Consider the following 20,537-nt stretch of genomic DNA (forward strand, 5'->3'; position numbering starts at 1 on the left):
GAAGGGAGCCGGATGTGGGACTCCATCCCGGGACTCCAGGATCACGCCCTGGGCTGAAGGCAGGCGCTAAACCGCTGAGCCACCCAGGGATCCCCAAGATTTTATTTTTAAAATACAGCCAACACGGGGCTTGAATTCACAACCCTGGGATCAAGAGCCACACACTCCACCAACTGAGCCAGCCAGGCGCCCCAGCCCTCTTTTATTATTACTGCACACAAGGCAGTAACCACAGCATTTAGTTTTAAACTCCTATGATGCAGTGTTTTAGTTATGTTAAAGCTCTTAATGAAATTGATCCTAGGGCACTACCTGTGCTTTGTCTATTATAGCAACTTTGGAAGTATATTTAAAAGATGTTATATTATCATTGAAACTCACAAATGTTCATTTAATAAATACCCATGGTGGACACTGCTCAAAGCATTTGTTGCTTCTTTCCTAGCAGGCAAATATTTTCTTTATGAAATTCTATGATCTCACAGGAAAATGATCTTTTAATATCACATCCCAGCTTCCAATCTTCAGGACTTGGTTTATATTTAGTGGACTAATCATCGACATTGCTTGTTTGTGGACGGTCTAGTTCTAGCTTACTATGATGAGGTCTCTTTTTCACATGATTTAATTTTCAAGGAGATGGCTGCTTTGTCACATAAGGTTGATAATCTGAAGATTTTCAAAAGGTTGAACAGTGATTTCTTTAGATTATAAATAATGTTATTTGAGTTTTTTGCAGTTAATTTTCCATTTAGCTTTGAAAAAAATCAAAATTTTATAGTTGAAAAGGACTATAGAGCTATTTCAGCCCCATGCTCTCATTTTGGGGTGAGGAAACACAGTTACAGAGAAACATAAAATGTAAATAGAATGGATAAAGAAGATGTGGTTGATGTATACAATGGAATATTACTCAGCAATTAGAAACGACAAATACCCACCATTTGCTTCAACGTGGATGGAACTGGAGGGTATTATGCTGAGTGAAATAAGTCAATCGGAGAAGGACAAACAGTGTATGTTCTCATTCATTTGGGGAATATGAATAATGGTGAAAGGGAATATAAAGGAAGGGAGAAGAAATGTTGGGAAATATCAGGAAGGGAGACAGAACATAAAGACTCCTAACTCGGGGAAATGAACTAGGGGTGGTGGAAGGGGAGGAGGGCGGGTGTTGGAGGGGAATGGGTGACGGGCACTGAGGTGGACACTTGACGGGATGAGCACTGGGTGTTTTTCTGTATGTTGGTAAATTGAACACCAATAAAAATTAATTAAAAAAAATGTAAATAGATAAAATGTTTAAGAATTTGAACTGCCTCTCGCAACCACAGGGTGGGAAGAAGTGGAGCTCCTGGGTTATTCGTACTTTTATTCTCTCATCTCTTCTCTCAAGTCTATTTCCATGGGTACACACCAGGATTCATAGGTAATTTTAGAATTGCACAGTTCTTCCTCTTAATTTGTTTGTATTTTATTTATTTTTATCAATGTTTTCATTTGTTTACTATTGAACTTTCCAGAGTCAGTGACAGCGACCATATAAAATGTCAATTTTATTATTGCTCCATTAGTAACATGAATAAAAAGGATAATGCCACACATCTTTCTGGCAGAGGGGGAAGGGACAATGAAACCCCAGCAACATATTTCAACAAGGGAGCAAGAACATTTGGTGAGAAGTGCTCCCATTGCCTCCTCCCATCTTTTTTTTAACCTCTTTGACTCTCAAGAAGGAATGTGTAAATAGGCTCAGTGAGCTGTGTTTACCTGGCCCCCAGTTCACTCAGACTGGCCCAAACAGTCGCCCAGGCAAAGGCCCACCATGCCTGAGCACTAGAGAGTGTTTATTCAGTAGTAGTGCTGTGCATATATATAGGATTTTAATACAAACCTTCTAAGTGAACTCAAGAACAGGAGACAAGACAGCATTTTACTAGTAGGAGAAGCTTCCCAGAGAATCAATCTGCCCATCACTATTAGTAGTTCTCAGAACTTCCTGTGATAATAGCAACAATATTGTCAGTGACTGAAAGTCTGTTTTCATAAAAGAGAACCACTTCTGAAGTTTTAAGAACTATTTTTTAACACGTGAAATTACATACAATACAAAATACTTGTTTTACAACTTAAAATCTTTACAGTTATGGGTACAGTTACAGTAATGCAAGTAATATTAGTGCGTTCACTTAGAGCAAGGTTATTTATCTTCATTGGGCTTAACACAAAGCCAAGAATGACTTATTTGCCTAAACTGCTTTCTAGCCTTTGAATAAAAAAAAAAAAAGAAAAAGAAAAAGGACTTCTACCTCCTGTATAATATGTCAGAATGATAAACAATGCCAACAATTAAGTAGTCCAGTATCTCTATAAATGGGAGATTGGATTCCAATAGCTTTTATGTTGTAAATCTTAAAGTTTTGGCTACATTCTGTCTATCAAATTGTCATTATCTCAGCTTTCAGGAAAATTATGTCATCTTTGGTAACAGGCTGCCCCAAAACAGAAACTATAGACTACACCATTTTTTCCCAAAGAATCCTGTATTTTAATGAATAGCTGAATAAATAGACATTAATTATGAAATTCACATTAAGATAGAAGAAAATCCAAACATTCTGATTGCTTTATCTCTTAAATTTGATAGCTACTACAAAACATACTATTTATGTTAGGATAAAAATAAGCTGAATCACAAGAGTGTAACTAGGAAGTGCTGGCAAATATATACAGTAACATGAAGGAGTCATAAAATAAAAGTGTTTATATGTACATTTTTTTTCCTTTTTTGCATGGAGAAACACTGTTTTATAAAATGGGAAAACACACAGTAGACCACATGCAACAATAACCAATACAATGTGCACAGCAGTATAATCAAATAAGACACAAGAACTATGGGTTTAAAAAATAATTTGGGAGTGGAAAAAAAATTGAAACCTGGAATGCTTTCTTATTGAGGTTTCAGAATATAAATTTGTCTAACAAGCCTCTTGATAGTTTTCAAAAGTTCCCACTTGACCTCTTACTGTGTAAGTGTAGAGCTAAAAATAAACCATCATATTATACAAAACTTTGTATATTAGCATACAAAAGGTAACAATTTACTTTTTGTATAAAATATAACCTTTTGATAGTATATTTATTTCACATATGTATAAATATAACCCAAAGAATATGTTTTAAGTCTTTCTACCAAAATATTCTTTACAAAAGTTTACAAAACAAGTAATTTATTCATATTTACAACCTAGCACAGGAAAGATTCTGGGCCAGTGACGTTGGTATTATGTAAAAGAAAGAGAGTGCTTCTAGACGTTTTAAAGATTGAGAGGGCTTTGCAGAACTCTCAAAATATCATCTTTTTAGAACAGACATTTAAAGAGTTCTTAAACAAGTTCAGTTAAATTACATTTGATAATTGAATCTGTGGGCATACAACTAAAAAGGCTGAAGATAACCTAGGTTCTTCCGTAATGAGGAAAATGATAGTGATGCTTTGTATCCCTTCCAAATCAGCACACGTCCTCCCCATTTTACAGCTGATCTGTGTGTGGGCACTGCGGTGATGTGACTCAAGGGAAACTCTTTCTTTGATACAGTGCTCAGCCCTGAAGGCGAGAAGCTGATATGCAGTGTCCATCTAGAATGTGCTAAAGATATATCACATCAGGGAGCAAAGAATGAATCCATTGCTACTGGAATAGATCACGTTCTATTTAGCTGATTTCCCAAATATGCCCCAGTTGGGACAGATTGTTTTCTCTCTCAATTATGCTTTCCTTCAAACCCTATGAAACAGATTTGTACCCAACCATACCCACCATTTCTTGTCCTGATCTTCTGTTTCTTATCTCCAATCCAAACAAGATACCTTTTTTTACCTCAGTTTTCTTACAAGTCAATCTCTGGCCATCAAGGGAAGCAGGGAAGACAAGCCTCTACTTCACTCAGCATGGGAACTAACCAGCAGGCATCATTGCAATAAGCAACACCCCAAGTTATTTGTGCCTGGATAAATCTCCCTCGTAGCAACGTCCAGTGGGATGTTTTCTTTTTTAAATAGTAAAATCTGATGTGGACAAGTATGCCCTAATATTTCAGTATGATTAGGACAATTTGTGATTGTATCTAAGACTTGGAAATGGATTCAGAAACTGGTTGTGGAAGCCCAAATAAAATTGGATAGCTCTGCTATCTTGTTTCCTCACTAGACACAGCATGTTGCTAAAGTATGGCATATGGGGGAAAACTGACAAAGTGAGAGGTGAATCTGGGGGAGAAATTCTATGATCCACTGGATGTCTCTAGTTTCTCTGGCTTTCCTCTACTTAGGAGACTGTTTGGTTCCTCCAAACAAACTTACAACATTTCAGCTTACCCTGGAAGTTTCAGTAAAACTAAATGAAAAGATAGAGTGGGAAGATAAAAACCACAGTTATTTCTGTTAGAGCAAATTCAGGAATTTGTTGCTTGTTGTTTGGAATTAGTGCCTCCGGATGACATGGGGTTTAACAAGCTACAATCTCTATCACTTTTCTCTCAGGGAGGAAAGGAGCTTGGGAAGCCTATTTTACATAACTAATTACACATCAACATCAGTTCTGTTTGGGTAAACTGGATACTGTGTCCTGGAGTTTAGATGGGGGAAAAGTGATCCCAATATTTTACTTTCAGGTTTGAGATTTAAAACAAGCATGTGAACCAAGCACTACAGTTTTCTGCTTCCACATTTAAGCCAAGGCATCTTCACGCGGTCCAACAGAAGTCAAGAGTTTGGCCTTTCCAGGGTCCTTGTAAAATACTGCTTTTTAGTGCGTGGAGTTTGTTAACTGTCTCCCTGTTCTTCTTTAGGAATTGTTTCCCAAGATTTCATCAAGATTGATGTCTTTCATCCAGTCATCGTTACCAGGCTCTGTCTTCAATAAAGAATCAATGAAATCAGCGTCACTATTGAGGGCAGGGCCCATGTTATCAGTTTGCTGGTTGAGAAAGTCAAAAGCTAAGTCACTGCCATGGTCAGTTCCTTGAAAAGCCCTGGAACTTTGGTTGGGTGAAGGAAAATTGCTCGAGGTCAGGGATGGCGGCTGGCTCATGCCTGTCCTCGACTGGCTCAACCCTGTTCCTGACTGGTTCAAATTAGGCAACATTTGTGTGCTTAGCTGATTGGGTCTGAGATTTAGACTTCTGAGTGGACCCATGGTTTGTTCATTTAATGTCTGGCTCATTTGGTTCATGGGTCTCATTTGCACTGCTGGTGTTAACTGATTAGAGGGAGCCACTGCCCTCTGGGGAAACTGCTGGCTGCCTACTGCCTGTTGCAGTGACTGGTTTGGAGTATAGGCTGCAGGTGTACCTGTGGGGAAGCGGACTGCCGTGGACTTCAGAGCTTCCTGTTGTTTGGTGGTTGCTTCTTGAGAGGCCCAGTTTGGTGCTGTTGTGCTGGATGTGATCATCACATTTGATGTTCTCTGTGCTGGCACAGAGCTTGCCATGCTATGGGTTAAATTTGGTCTTAATTGTTGTGAATTGCTAACAGGTCCTGCTCCAAAAGTGGCCACACTATTATTATTACTTGCTCCTAAGGTAGGGGGCCGTGGCATCAGAGGGTTGTTTTGATTTGCTATCAGTTGGTTTGGGTTTCTCTGTTGGGTCAACTGGTTGACTCCTGAAGTGACGCTGTATGTACCAGGTTGGCTGCAAGGCAGATTTCCATACATCCCCATATTCTGAACTGCTGTGGGTAATGATGGTACTCTTGTCCCATGGGAAGTAGACAGGAGGCTGGAGTTCGGAGTCAAAATGGTATGTGTGGAAACTGGGTTTGCCAAAGCCTGATTGGAGTTTAAACTTACTGTTGATGAGCCACCTAAGAAAAAGAAGATATTTATATTAGTTTACAGCCATAGGTTATCTCCTCTTTTAGAGCAATTTGCAATAACTTATCAGTTCTGAAGCTGTTTGCAGGTGTAAGAACAAATAAAGAGAAATAATCATCACAGCATTTTATATAAAAGAAGTAAGACAGCTTCTGGAAAGAAGTATCATCTAGGTCAACCCTTAGTCAAGAGTCTACATGTCATAGAAAGAAGGCTACAATAAAATGGATCTAGTTTTTAGGTTTTACTTTCTTTCTCTTCTGGAGTCATGATAGTTAATCTTTCTTTTTTAAAAAAGATTTTATTTATTTATTCATAAGAGACACAGAGAGAGGCAGAGACACAGGCAGAGGGAGAAGCAGGCTCCATGCAGGGAGCCTGATGCAGGACTTGATCCCAGGACTCTGGAATCATGACCTGAGCCAAAGGCAGATGCTCAACCACTGACCCACCCAGGTGCCCCTCTTTCTTTCATTTTGAATTACCTTTACTCTGTTTCAAGACTGAAGACTACAATTTTGATGAACCAGCTGTCGTGAAATCCATGCTACTGGTTACCCCGTGTCCAAATAAAAAAGTGTGGATGAATCCTATACATGGCTACTAGATTAATATTCCAAACCTATGGCCTTGAAAATCATGTCCAGTTATTCATCCGCATCACCCCTATTCAAGGGGCTTCCATGCGTGGCCCCCAAAGGTCTGAAGGGTAAATTCCCATCTCTTTAAACATCTGGAACTCAAAGTGTCCATGCTCCAGTGATGATTTCTATGTGGAAAACCCTCTACTCCAAGAGGTTTAGTTACTATTGCATCGTTACCATGAGCCACATTTATTCATGCTATTTCCCTATCATATGATGCCCTTCTTAACTGGCCAAGCCCTACTTTTTCTTCAAAGCCCAGGCCAAGGTCTAAGCCCCTCACTGAGCTTTGCCTGATATTCCAGACTGCTCTTTCCAGCAGGATTTGCTCTTTGATGTTTTCATTTAGCACTTTGCTTTTGTATTGGGAAATCCATGGAACCTCAAAGTGGAACCATCAATCATAGGCTGCCAAATAGGGAGGCTCACCATATCAAATAGCAATTAATCAGCACTTTAAAATCTTCCTGATTTGGGCAGGTGAAAGTCATCATGGGAAGACATCTTGAGAAGCAAAATGGAATACCAGAAAGATAAAAATAAGCGTCCAGTAGATTAATAAGTTCCATAGGGGAAAATATTTTTGCTTCATTTGTTCACTGTCGTATTCTCTTAGTGGATGGTGCAAAGTAGGTATTCAATTAATATCGAATGAATGAGTAAATTAGATACGCAAATATATAATTTGGAAAAAGGTCTTCTTTCAAAGTACTCTCCCTGCACAGATACAGGGAATCTCAGAGAATCAGAAGTACTAAGAAACAAGAATTAGACACACATAGAAACATCAGAACAGCTCTGCATGAGAAGAACATGGCTGTAGTTGTAGCCCTAGGGAACCCCCCCTGGCTTGGGGAGAGCTAGCATGGCACACAGCCTGATAGACTGAAATCCTTGCTATCTGTTTTTAAATGCCTCCCACTACATACCCATAGAAGGCAAGAGCAGTCTCTTGTATCTCCTTGTATGTCCAGACTGAGCACAGACCCCTGCACCAGTAGGGTAGTAAGAGTTTGATAAAGAGGGATCAGAGTCACACAGGAGATGCTTGAATGGTAGGGAATTGACACACAGCTGATGATGGTAAGCAACACCATCTTGGGATCTAAAGGTTTCACCATAAGGGAATGGACACTATGAAACAGCTACGAGAAAAAATTTAGAGGTTTTAAAAAGTCATTCGCTCTAGGTACCCTCTGTTTTGACAATATGCCCTGAGTAGGTTTATGAAGAGAGCAAATAGTTTTAAACAACCACAGTAGAGAGAATTTCCATAAAGATCATGGATATCTATCAGTTCATATTTGAACATTCCTAATAGGTGGTAAAAATTGTACCATGTGCTTTTCATACATCATTCCTGATATTAACATCTGGACAAGGTGATCATTACTGCACTGAGATTAAAGTAAAAAATGATAAAAAAAAGTTTGTGCTGTGCTTGTTGCTTATTTCATCCTCAGAAGACATGGGAAGTATGATGCTCTCGAGTAGTGGCTCTTACCCACTTGGGGCAGCAATTGGTTGCCAAGGATCCCTCCCTTAAGAAGATCCCCATTTGCACTGTGAAAGTGGCTTGCCAGTGCCTATGAAGTAGCCATCCTCCCTGTCTGCCTTAGAAATGGGCCCCTGATTTTGCAACAATGTGCCCAGCTGAAAAATCACATTTCCCAAACTTCCTCAGTGATGGAGGGGTCCACATGAATAAATTCCAGCTAAAGGTAGAAGTTATTAGGTGTGAGTCTAAGAAATCTATTTTTTAAAAAAGACTTTAGGTATTTGAGAGAGAGAGGGCTCACAAGCAGGGGGAGCAGCAGAGGGAGAGGGAGAAGCAGGTTCCCTGCTGAGCAGGGAGCCTGATGCGGGTCTTAATTTGTCTCTTATGAGCCCAAAAGTGGTGACAAGAGGATTGGGCTTAATGCAAATTCCAAGAGGGAGGAATGTCTGGGATCATGACCTGTGATCATGACCTGAGCTGAAGGCAGATGCTTTACCAATCGAGCCACCCAGGCGCCCCTCAAGAAACCTACTTTGAAAAGAGATTCTGACTCATTTGGGAAGACATTCTCCTTTTCCCCTCTTTTGCCATTCTATCTGGAATACTGATGTGAAGGATGGCAGTGTGGTGGTCACAAGGCAACCTTTAGGGTGGAAGGTGCATGTTAAAGAAGGTGGAGCAGAAAGACAAAAGAAGCCTGGATCCCTGACAACACAGTACAGCCATAACATCAGCCTGAGACTGCTATCCTTGAGATTCTTTTCTATGAATGGGAAAGAAAAGCCCAAACATCCACTGTGAATTTTGTATAATATTTCAAAGGGCTCCTAGCCTCCCCTAAACCTACTGATAGGCCATGGTGCAAGAACCATGTTCCAAATGAACCTCCACCTTGTCTTTCAGCCATGTTGAGGACAGAATCAAATAGAGAATCCAATTTTCGGCCTGAGACAAAGTAATCTTAGAGAGTGGAATGTATACATCCCATTCCTAATTTTATTGGCGAGAGGCAGTCCAGTACATTTGAAAGAGTTTAAATACATTAGAACAACATAGTTATAGCTAAGCACAACAGGACCAGAAAATATTTTTAAAACAGGAATAGGGATCCCTGGGTGGCGCAGCGGTTTGGCGCCTGCCTTTGGCCCAGGGCGCGATCCTGGAGATCCAGGATCGAATCCCACATCAGGCTCCTGGTGCATGGAGCCTGCTTCTCCCTCTGCCTGTGTCTCTGCCTCTCTCTCACTGTATTCCTATCATAAATAAATTTTTAAAAATAAAAATAAAAACGGGAATACTCCTAGCCCTTCCTTTTTTTAGAGGCTCTTCTGTATGGCTTTGTGGATGGATGAAGGTAACAGATAAATCAGGGAGAACTTGGAAAAATAGAGGATAAACTTAATTTACATGAGAAAGTGCAGAAAGGTACTAAACAGAAGGCAGGGACAGTATAGGTTAGGTCTGGGAGAAGTTCCTTTAGGGTTCAGAGAGTAGGAGGAGAGAGATTTTAGAGGTAATGCCTACTACCCATGTAATGTTGAGTGACCTACTAAAAAGCTTTACTTTGGATCTTAAATGCAGTCAACCTGTGAGTTTTTGAGAGACTTCATAAAGATGTCATTTGCTTTCCAATGATATCTTGGTGTCAGGACTATCTGTCTCTTATAAGCCCAAAAGTGGAGACAAGAAGATTGGGCTTAATGCAAATTCCAAGAGGGAAGAATGTCTGCTTACCTTACATGATTTGAGTCAGGATACCTTGCTGGGAGAAGAATGGTCAAACTAAGAAGTTAGAAAAAATTTAAACTCTCTTGAGCTCTCAGAGGTAATTTGGAGGGCAGTAAAATATGTGAATGTGAATAGAGAGAGGACAAGAATCAGCAAGAAAGGACTAAAAACACTCAACTTCAGTCTTGATCTGAAAGTTAAATGGAAACTAGTGCAAGATTTAAGAAAGATGTGACATTTCCATATGAGGCAGGGAGAGGAGGAAATGTTAAAAACTGAAGTTTTTTTCTTCTGCAGTTATGATTTTTACTGATTTTTAAGAACACTCACCAGAATACTGAGCAGCAGTCGGCTGCATACTGCCCGCGCTTCTTCTTTGGTCTTTGTAATCTGGGGGTGGCCTTGTCAAATGTCTATTTATCTGATCCTGTGGAGCTATTTTCTCCTGGAAAACACAAATGAAAACATATTAAGTGGCATGCTCACTTACCCACTTGTAAACATTTATAGACTGTCATTTTAAAAAGACGGTGAGAACAATTTTATAGCAATAGTTGCAAATCATGGACTTTATTTACTATACTAGTCTTACTTCAGAGACCGGTCTTTTCAATTTCAATGAATTTCCTGCCTGGAAGTATAATTTTTACCACTCTTTAACTCTCAGCATGTGTTTTGAGTCTAGGAGCTAATCTTATTTTATTTTGCAATTAGATTTCAGTGAGAGCTAAATTCCTGTGATTTTTTTTTAAGATTTTATTTATTTATTCATTCATTCATGAGAGACACACAGAGAGAGAGAGAGAGAGAGAGAGAGGCAGAGACACAGGCAGAGGGAGAAGCAGACTCCATGCAGGGAGCCTGACGTGGGACTAGATCCTGGGTCTACAGGATCATGTCCTGGGCTGAAGGTAGCACTAAATTGCTGAGCCACCCGGGCTGCTCCAATTCCTGTGATTTTTTGAGATGGTGTTTCTAGTTCTATTTTGCAGCACACCTGATATGCTTTGGTACCTATGATTTAATTCTGGTCCCACAGAGTGTGGAAGGAATAGGAGTAGCGTTGCCAAAGAAAATACAGGACACTTGGGAATTCTGTATTTTTATTTGTTAAATCTGGTAACCCTACCTAGGAGGAGATATCAGGAGATAACCTATCAGGGACTGGTAGGGGCATTATATGCATATTACCTCATTTTCCCCATCTCAAACAACCCATGACGATAGGTGTGATTATTCCTACTTAATAGATGAAGAAATAGAAGCTTCCTTAGGCCAAGTAACTCGCCAAAGAACAGAGTGGTGGAACAGAAACGAATCCTAAGTCAAAGACTCTGGCTCTTTCCCTGCCACACAATACAACACTTGCTTTTTTGTTTCTCTGTGCCCCATTCCCAAAGCACAGAAGTCTCCCAGGCCTCCTTCTTTTCTTCCTTCTGGAATCAGCCACCTTTAGTCCTCTAGAGTAAGCCAGTTTGGGATCTAAAAGAGGAAATAGGTACGTTCTTTTTATATTGTCAATGCCTTTAGCCAAAGGTCGCCAGGAACACACATACTGGGTTTATTACTCATTGAAGTAAAGGAGACATCATGGAGGACCACGGGGTATCTCAGTACTATAGCATTAGAAAGAACCTATCATAGGATTTGGGTGCTGATTGGGTGATATAGGGAGGGTCCAAGGAAGCAAGATTGTTCCTTGATTGTTCCAGATTGTAAACTGTCAAAGTGAGGTTGATTCCATCATTGAGTCAAGCAGTAGCTGTTGCTCATTTAGCAAAAGGGAGGCTTGGTATTTTGTGGGTTACAGAGTGACCTTGTATCTGTATTTATTTATTTTTTTTAATTTTTTAATTTAATTTAATTTATTTATGATAGGCACACAGTGAGAGAGAGAGAGAGAGGCAGAGACACAGGCAGAGGCAGAAGCAGGCTCCATGCACCGGAAGCCCGATGTGGGACTCGATCCCGGGTCCCCAGGATCGCACCCTGGGCCAAAGGCAGGCGCTAAACCGCTGCACCACCCAGGGATCCCTGTATCTGTATTTAGATAAAATTATGAAGTGGCTTTATTTTATCTCATTTTATCATGGTCTCAGAGTAATCCCATCTGAAGTTGGTATTCTATAAGATTGTTTATGTCTGACAAAAACCAAATGGCCTGGCTGTGAGTGTCCAATCAGTTCTGGAAGTTAGGGACTACTTTTTTATTTCTCAGTATGGGTCAGGAAGTTTTTAGAATTGCTTTACTGCAACTTTGTATGCACCCCAAAGCAACCTCCATTTTCAAAGATAAACATAACTGACACAGGTAGACAGAGAACAATATAATTCTAGAAAAGTCAATAAATAGAAAACTTTGTAAAGATAGATGGATAAATTAGATGGATGTCAAATGTGCACTGGCTACCTCAGATCCCACTTAAATCATGTATTTCTCAATTTCCTGAGCTTTCTAACTTGAACAAATCTACTATGAAGAAAAAAAAATGCCCTTAAAACAACAAACCAAGTTCAAATTCTTGTTTCTAAGAAAAAAAAAATTGAAAAACTCGCAGGGGTTTTGGGCCATCAAGTAATTCATGTAAAACACAATTTTGATGAGCTAAGTGTAAATGAATCAGAAACATATGGATTACATTTCTTTTAAATATGGGTTGACAAATTAAGGAAAAAAGTGGTTGGTGAAAGTCTTTATGGTTTTGCCCAAACCCTAAATGTTTCAGAAACAGCTTGAGATGTTCCATGAACCCAAATGTGGTGATGTTCAACCATTCCTGTTGTAAACTATTGTGCAAGCTGACAGTTTTGATTTTTTTGCCAAGCACGGGACCTTCTGAATTCTTCTCTTTTTCAAAAACATCTATCATTTTTTCTTATGTAACTAGGTGTTTCTGCTGTTTATATATACATATATATATACTTTAAAATTTTGTTTATTTATTCACGAGAGACAGAGAGAGAGAGGCAGAAACACAGGCAGAGGGAGAAGTAGGCTCCCTCCAGGGAGCCCGATGTGGGAGTCAAACCTGGAACTCCAGGATCACGCCCTGAGCCAAAGACAGACGCTCAACCTCTGAGCCACCCAGGCGTCCCTCTGCTGTTTATATTGCAGAAAACAGGGTTTGTGAATATGTGCGTGTGTGTGTGTGTGTGTGTGTGTCTCTCTCTCTCTCTCTTCACACACACGCACACACAGAAGACAGCATCAGGCCCTTGGTTCCTGATTAAAGACTAGATCTCAAATCTGAACTTATTTTTATATATATTTAATCTACTTACTGACTTTATTTCCCTGAAGGCTAAATTAGGTTGTCCAAAGAGTTAACAATACATCTCTAGAAACTTTAGTTTCTTGAACTACTTGTTCACAGATGAATTACATTCAATGGCCTTGCCTATGGACTATCATGGAACTGCCATGCTGTCACTTGAGTCTGAGGAATAGCAAAGACCAGACTCCAACATGGAAAGCAGATTGCTCCCATTCCCATTCTATGCAAGAGGATGACACTCCCATTCTGTGTAAGTGTAATCTCACAGGCCATCCCTGAGACTACTGTGCAACCTGAAATTTAACTTATCAGCTAATGTTATATGATCTTGGACCCAATAATTCAACCCGATCACTTGGACCTGAAAACCTATAATAGAAGTAATCTCTGGGGGATCCCTGGGTGGCGCAGCGGTTTGGCGCCTGCCTTTGGCCCAGGGCGCGATCCTGGAGACCCGGGATCGAATCCCACGTCGGGCTTCCGGTGCATGGAGCCTGCTTCTCCCTCTGCCTGTGTCTCTTCCTCTCTCTCTCTCTCTCTGTGTGTGACTATCATAAATAAATAAAAATTAAAAAAAAAAAAAAAGAAGAAGTAATCTCTGGGACGCCTGGGTGGCTCAGTGGTTGAGCGTCTGCCTTTGGCTCAAGGTGTGACCCTGGGGTCCTGGGATCGAGTCCCACATCGGGCTTCGTGCATGGAGCCTGCTTCTCCCTCTGCCTGTGTCTCTGCCCCTCTCTCTCTCTCTGTCTCTCATGAATAAATAAATAAAATATTTAAAAAAAAAGAAGTAATCTCTGTTGACTGACCTGTCCTGCTTCAGTTTTGCCATCTCAAAATGTGAACTGTAGATACTTCTAGGACCTTCCTAGTACTCCAATTGTAAGGACTAATCCTTTACCTCTGTGAAAGCTTGGCATGGTGCCTGGCACACAGAAGGTGCACAAAATGTGTTGGTTATTATGATGCCCACAGTGTTACATACTACTCATCTCCTGTTGTGCTTCATTGGTGGGAGTAAGGATAACGCACTTTCATGAGAAAATGTCTCTATTTAGGCGCCTTTCTGGCCTTGCCAACTGACTGGAAATGACTACAAAGCATATGCTAATGTAAAGCCATATCAAAGACTGTTTCTTCCTGGATATGCTAAAAAGCACAGACACTCTCAATGGTGTCCAAACAAAGAGAAATGTGAATGGTTTATAAAAATCACAAAAACAGCAATTCCATTCTCATTCACCTCTCACAGCTTATGCCACTGCCCTTTGCACCTGTCCCAGTGGTGACTCAACTGGGGCCCAATGAGAGTTAGGCCACTGCCAGGACTCGACCCTCCTGGCAGGTTTCCTTGCCTTTTAATCAGAACTGAAAAATCCAGAAATTCAACCTCTGCATGTTATAATTCAGCACACTAGAAGTACTGATGGGAATAATGAGAGTGTGCCGAATCTTGGATTGTATGTTTTTCTCTCCTACTGCCCTTGTTTCTGAGCTATTTGGTTGGTGAAGATCAAAAGAAGAGGGGATTGGTGGGACAGCTAGAGTCTTCATAACTTACACATAACTTTTAGAAGAAATTGGTTGTGTCACTTTGTGATCCTGTTAGTGGCACTCCTCCACCTATACCTTAGGGCAGTACTCCAGGTCACCCGTAAATTTGTTGCTTTCTATTCCTTATTCATTTCTCACTATTTTTCACCTGCTCTAGACTCCAAAGTTATTCCATTTGTCATTCCTTAAAAATAATGATTATGTTACTATTTACACTTTTCATTGTGTATCAAATATTTCAGAATATAATCTCAAACCCACAAACAAATATACCTCTGGGCTATAACTTTTGTTGTCTTACCCCTCTTCACCTGGAATGGAGGACCTTACTTACTCTATCCATCAGAATCCTACGGTGTTCAAGGTCAAAGTCAAAGTCAAATTTTACCTTTTCTGGGAGACTCTTTAATCTCCCCGGGCTGATTTTATCTTTCTTCCATTACATTTTCCCTTACTGTGTTCATACTTTGTTGTAATGCAAATCTGAGTCTGGTGTTTCCTTGTTTAAAATCCTTTAAGTCCTCTCCATCGGTTTTTAAGACGATGTAATTTATCAAGCTCTTTCCACTGGCCTCTCCTCTCTGGCCTCCTTGCCTATTACTTCCTTATCCTCTACCTCCATATACTACATCATATGTAGTGTACGTTACTGTCTCTGAGTCTTTGAATCTGCTGGTTCTTCTGGCCTGAACACCCGCCTCCTCTCTCCCCCATCACATTTCAGATCTTCAGTAGACATAACTTCCTCTCTGAGACCATTTCTAGCATTTAATCACATGCCTTACAATTGCCTATTTATTTGACATCCCTGTGAGCTCTGAGCTCCTTAAGGACAGAGACTGGGTCTATCTTATTTATAGCTGTTTTCTCACTGTAAATCAGTTAATATTTACTGAATGAATTATAGCACTTATCACAGCCTAGATTTCAGACTTTTATGTCAAAGCTCTTTAAGCACCAAAATTTTTAAATTTGTTTTTCACATTTTTGGGTACCTTGCCTCTATGGAACCTCAACCTGGAGATGACTAACTCTGCCCCCACCCTTTTTTTCATTTGGGCCAAATCATCTGAAGGGAGAGAATGAAACTTGGAGAGGAGGCTTCGTGTTTGGAGGCAGGAAGTGCTTGGACCAGGGCCTGAGTGTATGTCCCAGGACATGGACGAGAGAGCAGATGAACAGTGAGGCAGGGCTGATGCCTGAGTCCTGCTGGTGAAATAACCACCTTTCCTTTCTTTAAGATCATTTAACTATGGCCAAAGCTGGAACTATCTCTTCAATGTTCTTTACAAACATCCTTCATTCTGAGATGCTTTATTTTGGAATGCCAAATCTTAAGTTTTGAAACTCCATGCTGGCTTTATACAACAGTTGTTGAAATTCCTTTTATCTCTAAAGTCAGTTTAGATTCCAGCTGATTTAAGTTCTGTCCACTATTTCTGCCCATCAGGGCTGCAGCACAAAAATGTCTCCTTTTGCCTGATTCAAATGCCTATGTTGGTGGTTCTTAACATTCCTGGGCTGGGCAGGGCCGGGTAGGTGGGGTGCCATGCATTCCAACTGTCCAGCAGCTGGTAAATCAAGTAGGTGGTTGTTTTGTTTTGTTTTGTTTTCCTGCAGTGCTTTAACTTAGGTATACAATTAGCTTCACTTCCAGCCAAGACACTCTTGTTGCTATCACCTCAGTAGGCATGGATCAAAGGGCAGTGAACAGAAAGGGGAAATAATGAATTCCCACTGGTAGGCCAATAGGAACATGCAGTAGAAATGAGGAGAAAGTTTTACCGCATCAACCAGCATCTGCTGCTGGAGGAGAAGGTGTTGCTTCTGCTCCATGATCTGCCTCTGTAGAGTCTGTTTCTTTCCCATCAACTGCTGATTCAACAGTGATTGCTGGGAGTTCATGTAACCACTTCCGGTGTTTGGATTTGAGCAGGGGTTGGGACTTGGACTGGGGCCTGTGTTCTGGCCTACCACAGAGTGTTGATCCTAAAGAAGAGAAAGGGGTGGGGTGGGGGGAAGCTACTGTGAATTAAAAGAAGAAAAATGTAGCACAAAGATCATAAGCTTAGATTCCAAACATTTTTTCATCTTGTTAAGATCAAACATGGTTAAATGGGTTGAAGATCAGAGAATTGCTTTTTAAATGTAGGAGGAATAAATGCACATTACAGCAACCAAAGCAGCTGGGTTAATGACATTAGGGCACTGGAAAAGCTCCCATATGACTCTGATGGTGGAACCTCCACATTCCAGAAGGTGTTTATGGAACCTCAAAGAAAACGACCACAAAAACATATGGCAAACCTCTCAATTGCTCAGGAACAAACACATCATAAAGTAACAAGTTCTTCCTTTTCCTTAAAGTTAGCACATATCATTGCTGATCCTGCAACAAAAATTATGTTTCAGTGCATATGTTTATAAGTTGAATAACAACTTTGGTCAGAAGGGGCCCAGCTTTCAGTGATAAGTCGGGAAGGCCTGTGAGTTTCTGTTTTGGAAACTTGGAAGGGACTTCACTTTTCAGAGACTTGTTAGTTTTGCTCTCTGGTCAGTAAGTCAGGAATTCCAATCTATCTATCAATCAGCAAAAGAACACCAAACCAACAATGATAAAGTATTGATAAAAAACTCAACATTGTATATTAGTAATATTGGGTATCAGTGAATTGCCATTATAACTCCAAGGCTCTACCAATTTTAAGGCACTGACATGTCAGGACCTTGTAGAGAAGAAAGCTTAAACCTAGCAAAATGTTTTCATGAGTTCCCAATGATGTGTTTAGGCTTGTACACTGCTGGATTTACAAGAAAATTCTAGCTGTACACATTGTTGGGGATACAAGAACTCTTCCCACCTTGAAGAATGTATCTAATTAAGGAAGAAATCACATGCTTACGTAGAAAAATAGAAGAAAATACAGAATCAAGTCTTAGATATGATACAAGTACAAAGTCAAAGGTTCCTCTTTGATGATATTCACTGGGGAAACCGATGCTCTGGACTTGCTCCAGAAATTCTGAGACTATAGACTGGGTCCCTGGTCAGGTAATTCTACTACTACTACCAAATCTACTCATTGGTTCAGGGTATGCTCTTTGAGAAACATTGGATTATGGAAGCAATAAAATCCATTCTCCATCTGGACTGTGTGAAATTACCAGAGATTAAAAAGATAAGGCAACACTTATGATGCCTCATAAGCAGTCATACATACTCTATTTGTGAAAAGTCTCTTCCCTTTTATCTCATTTTGCTTTCTTTAGCTATCTACTAAACTAAAAAAAAAAAAAAAAAAAAATGCTACCAGTCCACAGCCTGGAGAAACAGGAAGTATGGCCTTGTGTCTGTAGTCTCTGGGGCTACAGAGCTCACCAAATACCTCAAAAGCAAAGGGATACAAAATAATCCTAAAGATGCCCAGGCACTGAGCCTTATTACAGGCCAGGCACTGTCCTCAACGTGTCACATGATTTACCACATTGAATCCTCCCAACGAAATGATGAGCGACAACTAGTAGTATCATCTGAAATTTGCAGATGAGAAACCTGAACTCAGACATCGCCCAGATGGAAGACTGGAAGCCAGGTCTGCCTGACTCCAGAATTCTATTTCTCAATCACCATACCTATTGTCTCTCAGCTAAGATGAGAAGTGTTGAGGGAAAAAGATGCTTCTACTTTGGGGCTGTGCAAACCCACCTGCCCATGGAGCACGTGTGGATTGAGCACATTCTGCAGAGATGAGTACCCTCCAACAGGCATGTGGAAGGGAGTGTGTTGGGGAGAAGGGCAGGCTGTAGGGTCTGGGAGGGGGGCAGTCCTCCTCACCAGTTAACTAAAAATAACGGGAGCTCTGAGGCAGGCACATCCTCCGTGTGGCTTTAAATAGCCATTCTCCAACACTTCTGCACGCAATGCCCAGTCAGTTCTCTCCAAGTTAAATCCATCTTGGTTCTTGGAGAAGAAAGTTCACCCCTACATGTCCTACAAGCCACTAGAGATGTGGGCATGGTCACACAGTATGCAAGATCATGAGCTCTGCAGATAAGCCTGCTTTAAGTCGTATCCCAGTTTCTGCACTTATTAGCTGTGTGATCTCAGAGAAGTTAATTTACCTCTATGAGCCTCAGTATCCTTATCTGTAAAATGGGCACCAGAACTGACTCCATGAGGTCCCTGTGAGAATGAGAGGAAATAATACAATGCCAATAATACTAAGCACAGAAGTAGCACTTAATAAGGACAGCTGCTCATAATTGTTAGAGTTATTTCAACACACAGGAGCAAGAGTCTGTTTTGTTTGTTTACTGGGAAGTAAGGGAGATAGGCCTTCCAGATTGCACAAAGCTGTTCTGTGTGGACTCTATCAGAAATGCAGAGGTTTCCGTTACATTGTGGAGAGTGAGCTACTGATGGGCCCAGAGAATGATCTTCATCCTCCTACCTGGAGATGTCGGAAGAGGAGCGGAGAGCCATTCTCTGATGGAAAGTCCTTTGGAGGATGCTGCTTTCATCCAGGGTTAGAGGCTTGGTTCAGGGCCCTAAGACTTTGTTTTTTTCTGTGCTTGCTTTTATTTCTTAATATCCGATTATTTATTAATAGAGCAGACAATATGCATTGACTAAGTATTACACCTTAATTTCTTCATTTGTAAAGTAGAAGTAATTACATTAATGACATAAAATTAAATCAGATGAAATTTAGAGCAGTTCTAGGCACTCTGTAGGTACTTGATTAAATTTTAGCAATTAGTATTTTTCTTATTTCTTTATTATTTTGTAAATGGCAGAGATACCATTGTTTGTGGCAGCCCTGATGGCCCGGTGGTTTGGCGCCACCTTTGGCCCCAGGTGTGATCCTGAAGACCCGGGATTAGGTCCCATGTCGGGCTCCCTACATGGAGCCTGCTTCTCCCTCTGCCTGTGTCTCTGCCTGTCTCTCTCTCTCTCTGTGTCTGTCAGGATTAAATAAATACAATCTTAAAAAAAAAATTTTTTTTTGTGAAGATGCTTACACTGTAAGTGTACCTGGATCATAGATGTGGCATGTTTTGCTCCTATATTTTATTTTACCTTTTTTTTAAAATTTTTTATTTATTTATTTATGATAGTCACACAGAGAGAGAGAGAGAGAGAGAGAGAGAGAGAGAGGCAGAGACACAGGCAGAAGGAGAAGCAGGCTCCATGCACCGGGAGCCCAACGTGGGATTCGATCCCGGGTCTCCAGGATCGCGCCCCGGGCCAAAGGCAGGCGCTAAAACGCTGTGCCACCCAGGGATCCCTTATTTTACCTTTTTAAAAAATTTTGCAACGTTAATGTAAGACTGATAGCAAAAACATGAAAACAGGACAAAAGCACACAATGAACACAGGAAGGGCAAAGCCAGTTTCATCTTGTGTGCCATCCTGGATAGGCAGGTAGAAGTACTGTGGTAAGAAGGGATCTGAGGAGGTACTCTGGTATGGTGAGTTTTGGATCTAGTTTTGGATCATAACTGTTGGATCCAGGAGAAGTTGTTGTTCTTGTCCTGGCAGCATTTCAGGTCTGGAGGGTGGAGCTGGTGTTGGCCACACCACTGGTGCCACTGCTAATACCAGCTCTCCAAGCAGCTCTCCTTTTGGCATGGTTGCCATTCAGAATGTACTGATGGTATCTGGCCCAGGAGCCAAGAGAATCCTAGCCCAGTGACTGCTAAAATCTCTGTCATCCTACCAGGTCAGAAGCTACACCCATATGTCATCCCAGCTCCAACCATCCAATCAGAGCTTCATCCTCAATGTTCATCTGGGCCCTCATCTTGGCCCTGGCATGTGCCTCAGCCATTTCCACATCTATTGCCTTGAAGGAATCATCCACAGCCTCCAATAAATGAGCCTTCCACTTCTGGAGGTCTCAGTCCTGATTCTGGGTGATGAATCTCAGCACGTTCATCTTGCTGGTCTTGTGGAGGGCTC

General features: G+C 40.9%; 1 protein-coding gene across 2 annotated transcripts in view; it reads right to left on the reverse strand.

The window, feature by feature from the left end:
• Positions 1–1,374: 1,374 nt before the first annotated feature.
• The window catches only part of MAML2 (mastermind like transcriptional coactivator 2), a 345,410-nt gene continuing 326,247 nt past the window's right edge, over positions 1,375–20,537 (reverse strand). Inside the window, exons 3-5 of one of the 2 annotated variants that reach the window (XM_041730680.1) lie at positions 16,361–16,564; positions 10,080–10,194; positions 1,375–5,869 (exon numbers count right to left, since the gene is read on the reverse strand). In XM_041730680.1, the coding sequence (XP_041586614.1) occupies positions 4,851–5,869; positions 10,080–10,194; positions 16,361–16,564 (1,338 nt within the window). In that variant the 3' untranslated portion in view covers positions 1,375–4,850. The remainder of the gene's footprint in view (positions 5,870–10,079; positions 10,195–16,360; positions 16,565–20,537) is intronic. The other variant, XM_041730681.1, reaches the window with a different exon arrangement.

Source organism: Vulpes lagopus, chromosome 15 (genome assembly GCF_018345385.1).
Source record: "Vulpes lagopus strain Blue_001 chromosome 15, ASM1834538v1, whole genome shotgun sequence".
Classification (NCBI taxonomy): domain Eukaryota; kingdom Metazoa; phylum Chordata; class Mammalia; order Carnivora; family Canidae; genus Vulpes; species Vulpes lagopus.